The following is a 12,500-nucleotide window of genomic DNA, read 5'->3' as shown; positions in this document are numbered from 1 at the left end:
CCATTGAACATCTGAAAAAACAGCTGGCAGAAGACAGAATTTCCAGCAGCGGGGAAGGGTTAAGCACCTCTCTCCCTGCCTTCCCACTTAGCTTCACTCCTCTGCCAGCTGTTTGCGCCCCACAAGCTGGGATTCCAAGGCTCCTGCTTGCCTGCTACTAGGAGCTGGAGGGTGAGGGTGAGTGCAGGGTAAATAGTTGACTCCTTCCTCCCACCCCCACCTTCTCCGGGATGACATGTCCCTAGGGCCTTTCACAGGATTTTTGCAACTTTAAAGAAAGCCCAATGCTGAGATGAGAATTGAGTAAAGACAGAGCAGTTTCCAGACTCCCTCTCTGCTGAATGTCTAGCTTGGGCTCTGATGCACAGCAAAGAGGGAGCTGTCGCAAGGATCTTCCTATAAATGTCAGTGGACTCACAACTCACATGGAACTCAGCCAGCATAGCCAATGGGCAGGGTTGATGGGAGTTGTAGTTCACCAACATCTGAAGAGCTACCGGTATAGGTTCCTCATTCCTTATAGAGCTTCATGGATGTGCCATCAATAAATTGGCGTTCTCCGTGTTTCTATTACTTGGTTGTTCAGTCCTCAGCCACTGCGTTTTCAGCTTCAACCCTCTTCACAACTGTGACAATTCAGGCAGTAGACCTTAGAAAGGTTGGATTTTTGCAAGTCTGTACAGCCACACCTAGCTTTGAGATGGAGTGTCAGAGAACAGTTAGCCTTCCTTATTTTTTTTAAAAAAACACAACTGTATCTTCCCCGCCTCCCTGCTCCATTTGTATCTGTAGTGTAGACGGAATTCCAGAATGCCACACCTTGTCGGTTTCCCGTCTTTCCTTGTTACCTGTAATGAAAACAAAAGTGAATCTCTGCCAGGGGTGAATCTACATTGAGCCAGGCGGTGCTTAGCTGGAAACAGCCCAGTTCCATAAAACCGAAAGAGATTAGAGTAATTAAATCCAAGTGCAAATTTGCTAAACTGATACAAGCCTGAGTTTCAGGATTCCTCAAAACTGATGTGAGTCAACCTCTGCCACTGTTCTCCAGTGATAAATTTAGCTTTTATATGCGCGACCTTTAAGTAGTTATGCAGAGGCAGAAAATTCAGCAGGTGCAGCTGATCAGGAATCTGATGCCTCAAAGTAGTTCTTAGCCTTGGGGCCAACTAGATGCAACTTAAGAAGTGTGCATGCACACGAAAGCTCATACCAAAATAAAAACTTAGTTGGTCTTTAAGGTGCTACTGAAGGAATTTTTTTATTTTACTTCGATCCAGACCAACACGGCTACCTACCTGTAACTAGATGCAACTTAGTGTGCGAGTTTTTTGTTATATAAATAAGCAGCCACAAGGAAGTCTGAGCACCTTGGACCCTTGGGGTTAAAGAGTGTTGCTGTTGTTCTAAACCTCTTTCTCTCCCTACCAGCACTGCAAAAATCACTTCTTCATACCTGCTATTTGCATTTCAATGGAAATTCCCACTGGGGCAATTGAATGGCATGTCTAGTTCAGTCCTTCACAGAATGGACAAATATGAAGACTAGCATATTACAATGCAGATGAAGCAATTATTAAATTGCAGGAAGTTTTTTTATATTTAAAAAAGGACCTCAAATACTGTTTATTAAAGTCATTAAAAGCACAAGAGAACAGGATGGGCTTGGGCTGGTACCTAAAAGATAGAAAATGAAGTGCTGTTGAATTTTAGGGCAGGAGCTTGGGTGGATGCCACCACAGAAAAGGCCCTGTCTCCCATTGCTACTTGCTTAGCCTTCAAAGGGGGAAACCCAGAGAAGGGTCTCGGAAGCAGATCTCAGTTGGTGGCCAGGTTCATGTGGGAGAAGGCAGTTGAGTTCAGCTCCCATATGTAGCAAGGATGGGGACTCCGTGCCCCTCCAGACATTGTTGGACTCCATCTCCCATCAGCCCCAGCCAGTGCGGCCAGTGGTCAGGTAGGAGGGCCACAGGCACTCTAACTTTGCCCTAATAAATGCAATCCGATCAGAGTTAATATGCAGAAGATCAGGCTGCATTTCCTGGGAGCTGGAGTATCTGGAAGACCACATGTTCTGCTCTAGATGGAGGTGCCTGTTTTCTTATCCTCCTCGTTGCCCTTTTGCAGAAGACCAGGTGGCACAGCAGACAGAAGAGGTCTTCCAGAGCTATGTTTTCTACCGATACCGGCAGGAGCAAGAGCAGACTGGGCGGGATGTGCCAATAGATCCAGAAATAGCTGTGATAGAGCCGGAGCCTGACAGGTAAGAGCACATTTTTGAAACCTATACCCCAAATGCAAGCCGCATGCCAGTCTGCCTCCACAGGCATTTCTAACGTGGTCATTTGTCTCTTGGGCAGCATCAACAACCAAGTGGGCAGGCGCCTGGCCAACATAGGGGATGACATCAATGCACGGTATGACAGCGAGTTCTCTGAGATGCTGAAGTCACTGAAGCCCTCCAGGGACAATGCCTATGAGTACTTCGTCAAAATAGCCTCCAGGTAGGTCATCCAGCCTCTACTTTTCCCTCTCCAAAAAGTAAGAGGCTGGCTCGATTTTCTGATATGAACAGTTCTCAGATGTTGCTCTCTTAGGTTCCCTCATAAGAAGAGGGAGAAGACTGAGACAATTTTGGGCTTCTTGCTTCAATGTAGTTTTCTTTGATTTTATTGATGTTGTTTTGGTTTTAATGGAGATTGTTTCTTTTTTAAAAAAAATCTATTTATTTAGTTAAATAAAAATGTATGCATCAATAACCTACAATGAAGAAATGACAACAATATAACTGAACAAAAATTAAACATACACAAGACGTATAGAGATTTGGATCATCACATTCACATTCTCTGGAAAAAGAATAATAATGATGATGACAACAATTGGTGTTAGAGGACAGCAACTTTAAAAACATATTTGTTTCCTTTATAAATATCAGACTATTGTCCTCCAGGTCTTATGATATTCTTGCAGCTGAAAAGTTACTAAGAATTCCAAATAGTAGCATATTTCACAAAAGTCATTACAGAAAAGTGGGTGGTTAAAACAGGGGAGCAAGTGTGGCCTAGATACGTAACTGCAGTTTTTAGGAAGGGACTTCATACCCATTTTTTGGTCCTTATTATGGAAAAAATGCTGCCACTACAAAGATTCCATCTTGACTGTCATTTTCTGACCCACACAACTTTAATTGCATGTTCACGCCACTTGCGTGGGCAAGGTAGAAGATTTTGCAGAAGCTCTGCTCAAAGTAGTGAGCCAAACATCTGGACCCTCCCCATGCCATGTTGCAAAGTGAAGGGATCAACCCATTCCCTCTTGCCAATTTTTTTCTAAACCAGCAGGCAGGTAGGAAAATTACTATAGGAGGGGCTTTGTTGCGGCCCTGAGCTTGTCCATGGTGGTCAATTGCCAAAAGAAGGATTTGGGTCAGGTATCTCCCTCATAATTCTCTTTCTGCTCCCTGACACACAGCGCATACATGCCTATAGACGGGTGCGCCCATACTCGTTCCCTGTGAATGTTGTTTAACTGTCTCTTGTGTCCTCTCTTCCTGCTCTCCCCTCCTTGGGAAGCCAAGCAGCGTTGCTCTCACCCCTTTGCCACCTTGAGGTGGTCAGTGTACTGCAACCAGGTAAATTAACCTACAGTGCTTTCTCTTCCCTCTCTTTCAGTGATGATGTGTGTGTGAACTCTCTCCATTTCATACTATGGCTGCTGAACTTTTTACAATGGCACACAAATCTTCAAGGTTGTGCAACCTAATGAGACATGCTTCCATGTTTAAGTCTCATTTCCTCCTATAATTCTGATTAATAATAATAATAATAATAATAACCATCACAAAAATAACTATAATCCTGTTGCGGATTTTTATTATTCTGCCAGTCAGCCAAAGGGGTTCTCTGAGCAGCTAACAATCAAGTTCAAAATGCATGTAAAATTCAGTGAAATATTAGCCAAGTTGACTGGGCAAATGTCTCTGAGCATCCTGCAAAAAGAGGTGACATAGTTCTGTAGATGGTGCCACCTCAGAAAAGGCCCTACTTCTTTCCCCTAAAGACTGTGGTACCCAAAGCAGAGCTATCCTGAAGATTTAAGTGCCAGAGCAGGCATAATATGGGATGTGTCTTGCTGTTTATGTGGATAGCAATTCTCAGCTTTCACAAGTCTTATTTTTCCCCCTTTTCTTTTTGGATGCCAAAGGCATCCAAGTCTGTGCTGCTTTGCTTCTAGAGTGAACACTGTTTTCCTTCGACCATGTTGCTGGCACTTGAACACCGGGTCAGATTTATTTGCTGGGTTATTCAACTGTAGATTATGGGCACCTCCAGTGTAGGTAAATGGTGCCATGGGTTGCAACTGAGGATAGGATAGGATTTACCACAGCCCATCACTTTTTATGCTTGTCATTGCCACAGACCAGTGCTTGCACTTCGGGGTATGAACATAATGTGGTGTTGCAGCTGTACAAACAGAAGAACATTTGATTTCTGTTTAGATGATTACATGACTGAGCCTTAACCCTGTTCCAACATGACTTTGGGAAGCAGATCTCATTATATTCTTATTTTTGTAATTATTACTTACCCTTTACCAGCAGGTCCCAGGGCAGGTTACAACAATCTAAAATTCAGAATTAAAACAGCTAAGGCAGTACAGGCTTGGCCTGTGCATTCAAGCAGAATTTAGGGGAGACAGGTACTATTTGAAGCCACAGGTAGGGAGTACTATATTTGCGTGTTTCTTCATTTTTATTTGTAGGAATATTAGCATATTTGTATGAATATTATATATATTTAAAAAGTCATCACCACCTGCAGTCTGAAATGACAGTCCATTCTACTGTCTCGGGGTGCTTCTACCTCTTTCTATTGCATGTTATAGAAGGAGCACCTCTCCCAGTATCTCCCACCTCAAGTCTTACAATCTGTGGAGGAGGCCGTATTCCTGGTCCTACCTAACATGGTGACTTGGGGTAGGGCCTTCTCTACTGTGGCCTCCCGGCTGTGGATTGGTCATACATTTTCGTAGTCAAGTTAGGTGTTTGGGGAGGAGTGAGCTGAGAATTGTTCTTCATCGTGATTCTTAACTGTAAAGATAGATGTTTTTATGTTCCGCCCCACCCCTGCCCCCCATATATATTTGCTGTGTTGTTGTATTTATCATTTGCTATACACAGCCCTGGGATCCCTTTGTGATGAAGAGTAGTTTAGAAACAGAATGAATGAATGAAGTCTCACTTCCAGAGGAGTTGCAGCCCTTAAGAAGGCCTTCCGGGACACACACTTCTCACCTGTAGAAAAGTACCTGAATAGAAAGTATCTACATTTTAGTAATCTGTGTACATTTGGATTCTTGGGAGGAACAGCTTGAACAAGATCCGAGTTACTGAAGGGATATACACAGCCCTTTCCCCCCTCAGCAATATAAGTCTTTTTAAATATGCCTTGTGCCTTAGCACTGGCTCAGGGGAAGATTCTAGCATGCTGTTGAATGGTGAGGGGGCTGGTCAGAAAGTTGCTTTTAATGCTACAGCAGCAGACTGCGAACAAGCTGTGCCTCAGTAGAGGGTAGCAAAGGGCTGGCCATAAAACGTAGCCTGAATTTTCTAACAATAGAACAATAATAATGAAATGGTCTCTTCCGCAGTTTGTTTGAGAGCGGCATCAACTGGGGTCGTGTGATAGCACTGCTGGGCTTCGGCTACAGGATGGCAATCCATGTGTACCAGCAGGGGTTGACCGGCTTCCTAAGCAGGATCGCCCGCTACATGGCTGACTTTGTGCTTAGAAACCGCATTGCCCAGTGGATTGCCCAGCAAGGAGGATGGGTAAGTGAAGCAGGGAGCTGTCAAAGATGAGTGGGTTGGTTTTTTAAAACACACACACATTTCTTTTACTATGAAAGTATGCTGGCGCTGATCTGGGGTGGACAGGAGTGGGCACAGTAGGGCAATGCCAGGCTGCTGCCCCCCAACAGTGGAGTCATTGCTGTCTACCGTGTTTCTCACATTTTAAGACATGTCTTATATTTATTTTTCCTGCAAAAAAACACACCACGGCTTATTTTCAGGGGATGTCTTATTTTTTTGTTAAGCTTTTTAATTTTTTACCGGTATTAAGCTTTCAGAGAGTTTTGCTGGGTCGGGCTTGGTGCGGCGCGCGCTGCTTTGCCCGGCCACTACTCTTAAAACTCACAGGGCAGCGTTTGTGCTGCCTTGAGCTGTCATTGCAATAAATCGCGCTAAACCAGAACGGGGTGCCTATCTTGGGGTGGCTTTCTCCCCCTCCCAGGCTCCTACCTTCGCATCTCCTTCGGCGCTGTTGCTTTTTGCACGCAAACCAAGCTCCGCAGTGCTGGGTGCGGTCGGATTCAAAAGCAGAGCCAACAAACCAGCACCAGAGCTTCAAGCCGGCACTCTCTCTATGGCTCAAGCATAGAGGCTGCTGCCCCATCGGAGCCTAGAGCGGATTGGTCAAACTCCACTTCCGGATTGCGTTTCCTTAGAAACCCGAGGCGCGGCGACCCGGAAGCGCTTGCGGGACCAGATCTGGGTCGCCGCGCCATGGCTGCGCTGGGAGCGTCGGGGTGCCTGCGGGGCGGGAGGGTCGCCGTGGCTTCGCTGCTCCTGAGGCAGCACCCACAGGGACGCCGCGCCGTGTGGGGATGGCGGGGCCTCCCGCTGGACCCGGCAAAGACAGCAGCACGTGCTGCGCCGAGCCCCGACTCAGCGGGACCCGGCAAAGACAGCAGCGTGCACCGCGCGGAGTCCCGACTGAGCGGGACCCGGGAGAGACAGCAGCACTCGGCGAGGCGCGCGCTGCAGAAGCACCATGCAAACCTGCTCCCACCACTAACAATACGGTACCCCAGCATGTCTTATTTTGGGGGGATGCCTTATATTTTATTGCCTCCAGAAAATCGTGCCATGGCTTATTTTATAGGCACGTCTTAAAATGTGAGAAACACGGTACTGAGAAGGTGTTGGGGGAGAGATTGGGGCTGTGCAGGGCCTTGGGGTTTGTGCCAGATCAACACTGTTGATGCACCTGTGCAACCTCAGGCTTGCCTCCTCCATAAGCTGTTGGTGCACCTTCCTGGCATCCAACGTTTCTTTCAGGGAGGGGGGAAATACATGCCAAGAAACTGCCATGGTTACCCTGGAATGGGTCCTCCCAACATTTCTGCAGGTAACAGTATTTTTTTTTCCTCCTCTAGGCGGCAGCACTGGACTTGAGCAACGTTTACTGGAAGTACGTGGTGACAGTGGCCGCCGTGATTTTGCTGGGCCACTTTGTGATGCGGCGCTTCTTCAACCCGTGACAGGGAAGGAGAGTGTCACTGGCCATTTGCATCCCAGCCATTGACTCGCTCCTGGGAGGCGACACTTGTCAAGGAGGATTCAGGAAACAACCAGAGGAAGCCAGATGGTTCTTTATCACCTTCCAATATGGCACCAGATTATTAACCATCCACATGGAGATTTCAAACACAAGAAATCCGCAGCATAGTATTTAAAAAGGTGGAACTGAGTATGGGAGAGGATTTAGTGGAGTGAGAAAACAACAGGTTGATTACATTCACAGTGTTGCTAGAGGAAAAGCAAGGGATGTTGTTTTCCTCCCTGAAATCTCTTAAGAGGGACAAGTCCTTTTCCAGAACGTTCTCAGGGCCAGCATACTCTCAGCTTTTGCAATTCCATTCCTAAAGAAAGCAGAAGGACAAGCAACATGCACAGCACTGTTATTTGCTCAGTACAGCTGTCAATTCTTCCACTGCCTTGTGCTTTTCTAGTGCTGAAATAATCATGTGGCTGATTGGGAGATCGTGTATCAGCATGAGTAGCACCTTCTAAGATTTGTAGATGTACACCTAGACAAAGCCTATCCCAGAAGGGGTAGCCGGGTGAGACAATGTCTAAAATATTTCATTACAGTGGAACCTCGGTTTTCGAACATAATCCATTCCGGAAGACCGTTTGACTTCCGAAACATTCAAAAACCAAGGAGCAATGGGCAGTCAGCAAAATCTACTGAGAAAATTGAAAAACACACAACGGAAGCTGTTGCGACTTCCAAGGCGCATTCGAAAATGGAAGCAATTACTTCTGGGTTTTTGGCGTTTGAAAACCGAAATGTTCGGCTTCCAAGACACTAGAAAACCAAGGTTCCACTGTATATGCAGACCTATTTGTCATCCACCAGATTATTTCCTTGATCAGGCATAGAGCTCAGTGCTCATTAGTTGATCACTCTCATGTCCTCACTTACTTTTAACTTAGTTGCAGTGATCCTTCTCTGTCAGTGGAGAGCGCCAGCCACTGCAGAAGTTATGAATACACTTCTTTTCATGCAACAGATATCTCTTGGTTCCTTGCATGCCAGCATTATTGCTGTCCACCTTGACCAGGTAGTCTGTATATGCAGTTTGGGAGAGGGGCAAAAATTGTTGAAGGAATTGGAGAAGGAATTTTTTTTTGTTTGATTCCATTATAATTCTTTACCCCTTTGACAATCACTAGCCCAAAGCTTCAATTCCCTTTGATGCAAATGACGTCAAAAAGTCAACACATGAATTGGTACCCCTAATGTAAGATAGGGATGGGGGACTTGTGGACCTCCAGGTGTTACTGGACACAAACTCCCATCAGCCCCATTCAGCATGGGCAGTAATCAGGGATGATGGGAGCTGTAAAAGGGCCACAGGTTCTCAAACTTTGCCCTAATAAATGCAATCCGATCAGAGTAAATATGCAGAAGATCAGGCTGCATTTCCTACAGGTTTTAGTGTGAAAGTTGAGCATGTGCTTATGTCTCCCACTGAAATTGGTGGGATTTGGAAGTGCATGATTAGAGCTGTCCTTGACTCCTAGTAAATGTGCAGAGCTGGAACTCAGCATTTGAAGGAGTTCTGGTTTTCAAAGTCCTTAGCTGCAAAGTCCTGCTTAGCTGTAAACACACACACACACACACACACACACACACACACACACCATTAACCTGTCCACATTGATTACTTAACTCTTGTTTTGTATAGCTTTTAAACTAGGATAAAACTGCATTGACTGCAGTGAAGCCAAGATTTTGAGCACAAAAGGTTCCCTTTTCTTGCTTTGCAGTTCCTCCCTTTACAAAGCTATAAGGCAAAAGCTTACTTTGTAGCGTCTTTCGTCTCTTTCTTGGTTACCAAGAGCTCTTAAGACAAATACTTAGAAGCAATGTATGCATTGTTTGTTTTTTAAAAAAAAGTCACACTGCCTAGATTTCTTCTGAATGTGCATGCCAGCAATATTTGCTTTGTTTAAAATGTTTGATTTGGCAAACAATAATTTAACTTTGTCATGGCCTTAAGATATGGCATGGTTATGTCTTGACGCAGGCTGAACTTCATCCCTGTCCAATGCACTCTTACTTCTTTGAAGTCCCATTTTGTTTCCAGTGAACCTATAGTCTGGCGACGAGCTGCACACATCTCATCATTCCTTACCACTGGCTATGCTAAAACTGGGATTTGTCTGAGAACAAATCAGTAGGCTTCTGCTGTGTGTGTTTGTTTATCATACTAAAGTGGGAAAAGAATCTTTTTACTTACTCTCCAGAACAGCAGTTGTACCCCCCCCCCAAAAAAAAATCCATTGTACAGTTATGTGGATCTAATCTATCAAGCCTATGGTAGCTTACTTCTAAGTAGTTCTACAAAAGATTGGGAATCTAAGGTACTACTCATGGTGAAAATTGAAGCAGGGTGGTTTTTATTTGTTTAGTTTATGCCAAACACTTTGATCTTTGGCACCACCCACCATTGGCTCAGAGATTTCCCCCAAGGAAGTGTGGCCCTTGGCAGGGAAAAAAGAAGAAGGTTGCTCATCCCTGCTACATACGTACACATCCTGCCACTCAACTCAAGGGCTGGATGGCAAACAATTTGAGTAAAAAAGCAAATCCTGGAGGTAGGCAGGCCCTGGTACTAGCTGATCCACACAGTGGCTGTCAACCACTGTGGATTTCACCAGCCAAAGTGTCCATGAAGATACAGAGATGGTAAAAGTTCTAGCAACGAGAACCCGCGTACAGAGATTTGTGGCAGCAATATATTTTCAACAAATAGCCATTTCTGCCAAAGAAGAGCCAAATAAAATTGTGGGGAAAAAGGAATATGTTGGGAACTGGAATTGCTCCAATAAATCTTTGTATTGCTTTATGAATTTTTGTTTCTACTGATGGAGAATTATGCGTAGATCAAATGGTTGCACCATTCTAAGTTGCTTCAAATTTAAACATGTCATGTCATATCTTCTGTCATTTGGGACCAGGCTAGCAACTGTTGTATAAGTAACTCTCATATATATATATATATATATATATATATATATATATATATATATATATATGACATTTCAGTGAATGCAGGTATGGCGTATGTAAACGACGAAGCTGCAGAAACACAGGCTAGGGTACTGGATGCAGAATTTAATTTCTTGAGAATCTCAGCACTGATTCTTCTACAAAATAAGCAAGAATCTAAGCTCTTTTGACTGTGAAGATACATCTGAAATGATGGCCAATGCTGCTGAAATCTCAGAGGTGGCTAACCAAGATACCTATTGACTAGCAGTGGGGCACCAGTGACCTCCATAGCTTTTTCACTCCATGATTAGGAAAAACCAGACTAACAGGACAATATTAACCATGCCTACTCTGAAGTAAATCCTATTGAATTCAGTGGGTCTCACTCCCCAGTAAATGGGATTTGGAGTGCAGTCTAAATTCTGCAAAATCAGTATTCGTGTAAGTTTGCCTAATTTATGCTGGTTAAAGCATTTTAAATTTCAGAGCATAGAGTTCTGGGTAGAGGCAGAGCTCGGGCTTCACCAGCATCTTGGTTTGAGAAATGCTGTTTAAGCATTTGAAGAATGTGTGGCTTCAAAAGAGGATTAGACAAATTCATGAAGAATAAGGCTATCAATGGATAAGTTCTACCTCCAGTTTCAGGGACAGTAGACAACCAGGGAACCACATGAGGGATGCGTGCTGCTGCAGCTTCCCAGAGGCATCTGTTTGAGCCACTGACTAAATGGGCCACTGCTCTGATGCAGCAGGTGCCTCTTAGGTCCTAAACGAACAGAGTTTCTGGGGGCTGGTCAGTAGCATTTGACTGTCTCGTACCTAGCAATGAATTTCCTCCCCACCACCACTATATATTAAAGGCTTTAACTAATGCTCTGTCCAACTCATTTCTTCAAGGGTTTCCAGCTTAAAGTCTCCATCTGTGCCATAGAATTGGTTGCCCCTCTAGAGCATAGGAAACACTCCTGGTGACTCTTGTGGCAGGCATCCCCAAACTGCGGCCCTCCAGATGTTTTGGCCTACAACTCCCATGATGCCTAGCTAACAGGACCAGTGGTCAGGGAAGATGGGAATAGTAGTCCAAAACATCTGGAGGGCCGAAGTTTGGGGGTGCCTGGTTTATAGCCATGAAATAGGTAAATGCAATGCTTCTCCAAGTAGACTGCTCAGCAGTCTAAACTACATGAGCCACTGAGGAAATCTTTGGGGATGACAGTTAGGTTTTTACATACATACTTGAAGCCATAATGTAGCTATGAATCTCCTCCCTTTGTTCTGTATTCTATTTAAGAAGCTGCTTATTATTTTCCGTGCATCACACCCAGCTTTAACAACCCCCTTGCCCTCAGGGATTCAAAGGGAATGAAGCTAATAATCCAGAGGTACCCAGGATATCAGTGCATCCAGCAGAATTGCTTTTCATTATCTTGCCTCCTTACCTGCAAGGCAGTCGCTCGAAAAGTGAATCACTGCTGGACATGTGAATCGCTGGAGGAAGAAGAAAGAACTTCTTCCGGGGAAATAAATACAAGTAGGGAAAGGGGCTGTCCTCTTCAAATCACATTGCTTAATGGCAATGTGGTGTGCGTGTGCATGGCCAGGAGTTTGGAGAATTGCAGCTCTAAATGCAGATCCTGAATTGAGTGTGTTTATTGGAGGAAATCAGTCTTCAGCAACATCTCCTGCTGTATAAACAGCTTTGGGATTTGGAAAGATATCCCTCTGTGGTGTTTAATACAACACAGACATCTAGCAGGGATTGTTGTTCCGGTCTCAAAAGGCCAAGAAAGGGGGCCACTTCCATTGGATCTGGGTATATAAGGTTTCTTGTGTGTATCACATCATGCACTAAGCAAAAAACAATTGTGCCTTTCTACCTCCATCAAGATCTGACCCCTCTATGGGAGCATAGTGGTGCTACTGCCTTTGGAGATACAGCGAAGGTGCCTCTTATCACACTCCCCAAATGAGCACTCAAGCATTTGTTGCATGGGGTATTCATGGGGAATGCACTGGGTTGTTTTACTGGAAAGCTATGCCTTCTATGTACTTCTGAATTGTGAAGTGCCTGGCACACTAGTGGCACTAAGTAAATGTTAAATGGTAGTTTCTGTAATATATATGTCAAAATAAAAGTTATATGGAAATACA

The 12,500-nt window shown here is 44.6% G+C and overlaps 1 protein-coding gene across 2 annotated transcripts in view; it reads left to right on the top strand.

Moving 5' to 3' along the window:
* Positions 1–12,500, top strand: part of BAK1 (BCL2 antagonist/killer 1) — a 37,110-nt gene extending 24,610 nt beyond the window's left edge. Inside the window, exons 3-7 of one of the 2 annotated variants that reach the window (XR_015951076.1) lie at positions 2,128–2,263; positions 2,361–2,504; positions 3,576–3,634; positions 5,653–5,833; positions 7,222–12,500. Coding sequence is in view for 1 of the 2 variants with exons in the window: in XM_035122954.3 (XP_034978845.1) it covers positions 2,128–2,263; positions 2,361–2,504; positions 5,653–5,833; positions 7,222–7,326 (566 nt within the window). In the remaining variant the exon portion in view is untranslated. The remainder of the gene's footprint in view (positions 1–2,127; positions 2,264–2,360; positions 2,505–3,575; positions 3,635–5,652; positions 5,834–7,221) is intronic. The other variant, XM_035122954.3, reaches the window with a different exon arrangement.

The sequence above is a fragment of the Zootoca vivipara genome, chromosome 7 (assembly GCF_965207765.1).
Source record: "Zootoca vivipara chromosome 7, rZooViv2.hap1.1, whole genome shotgun sequence".
In the NCBI taxonomy this organism is placed as follows: Eukaryota; Metazoa; Chordata; class Lepidosauria; order Squamata; family Lacertidae; genus Zootoca; species Zootoca vivipara.
Note: the sequence above shows the minus strand (reverse complement) of the source record. Positions and strands in the feature narration are given on the sequence as shown.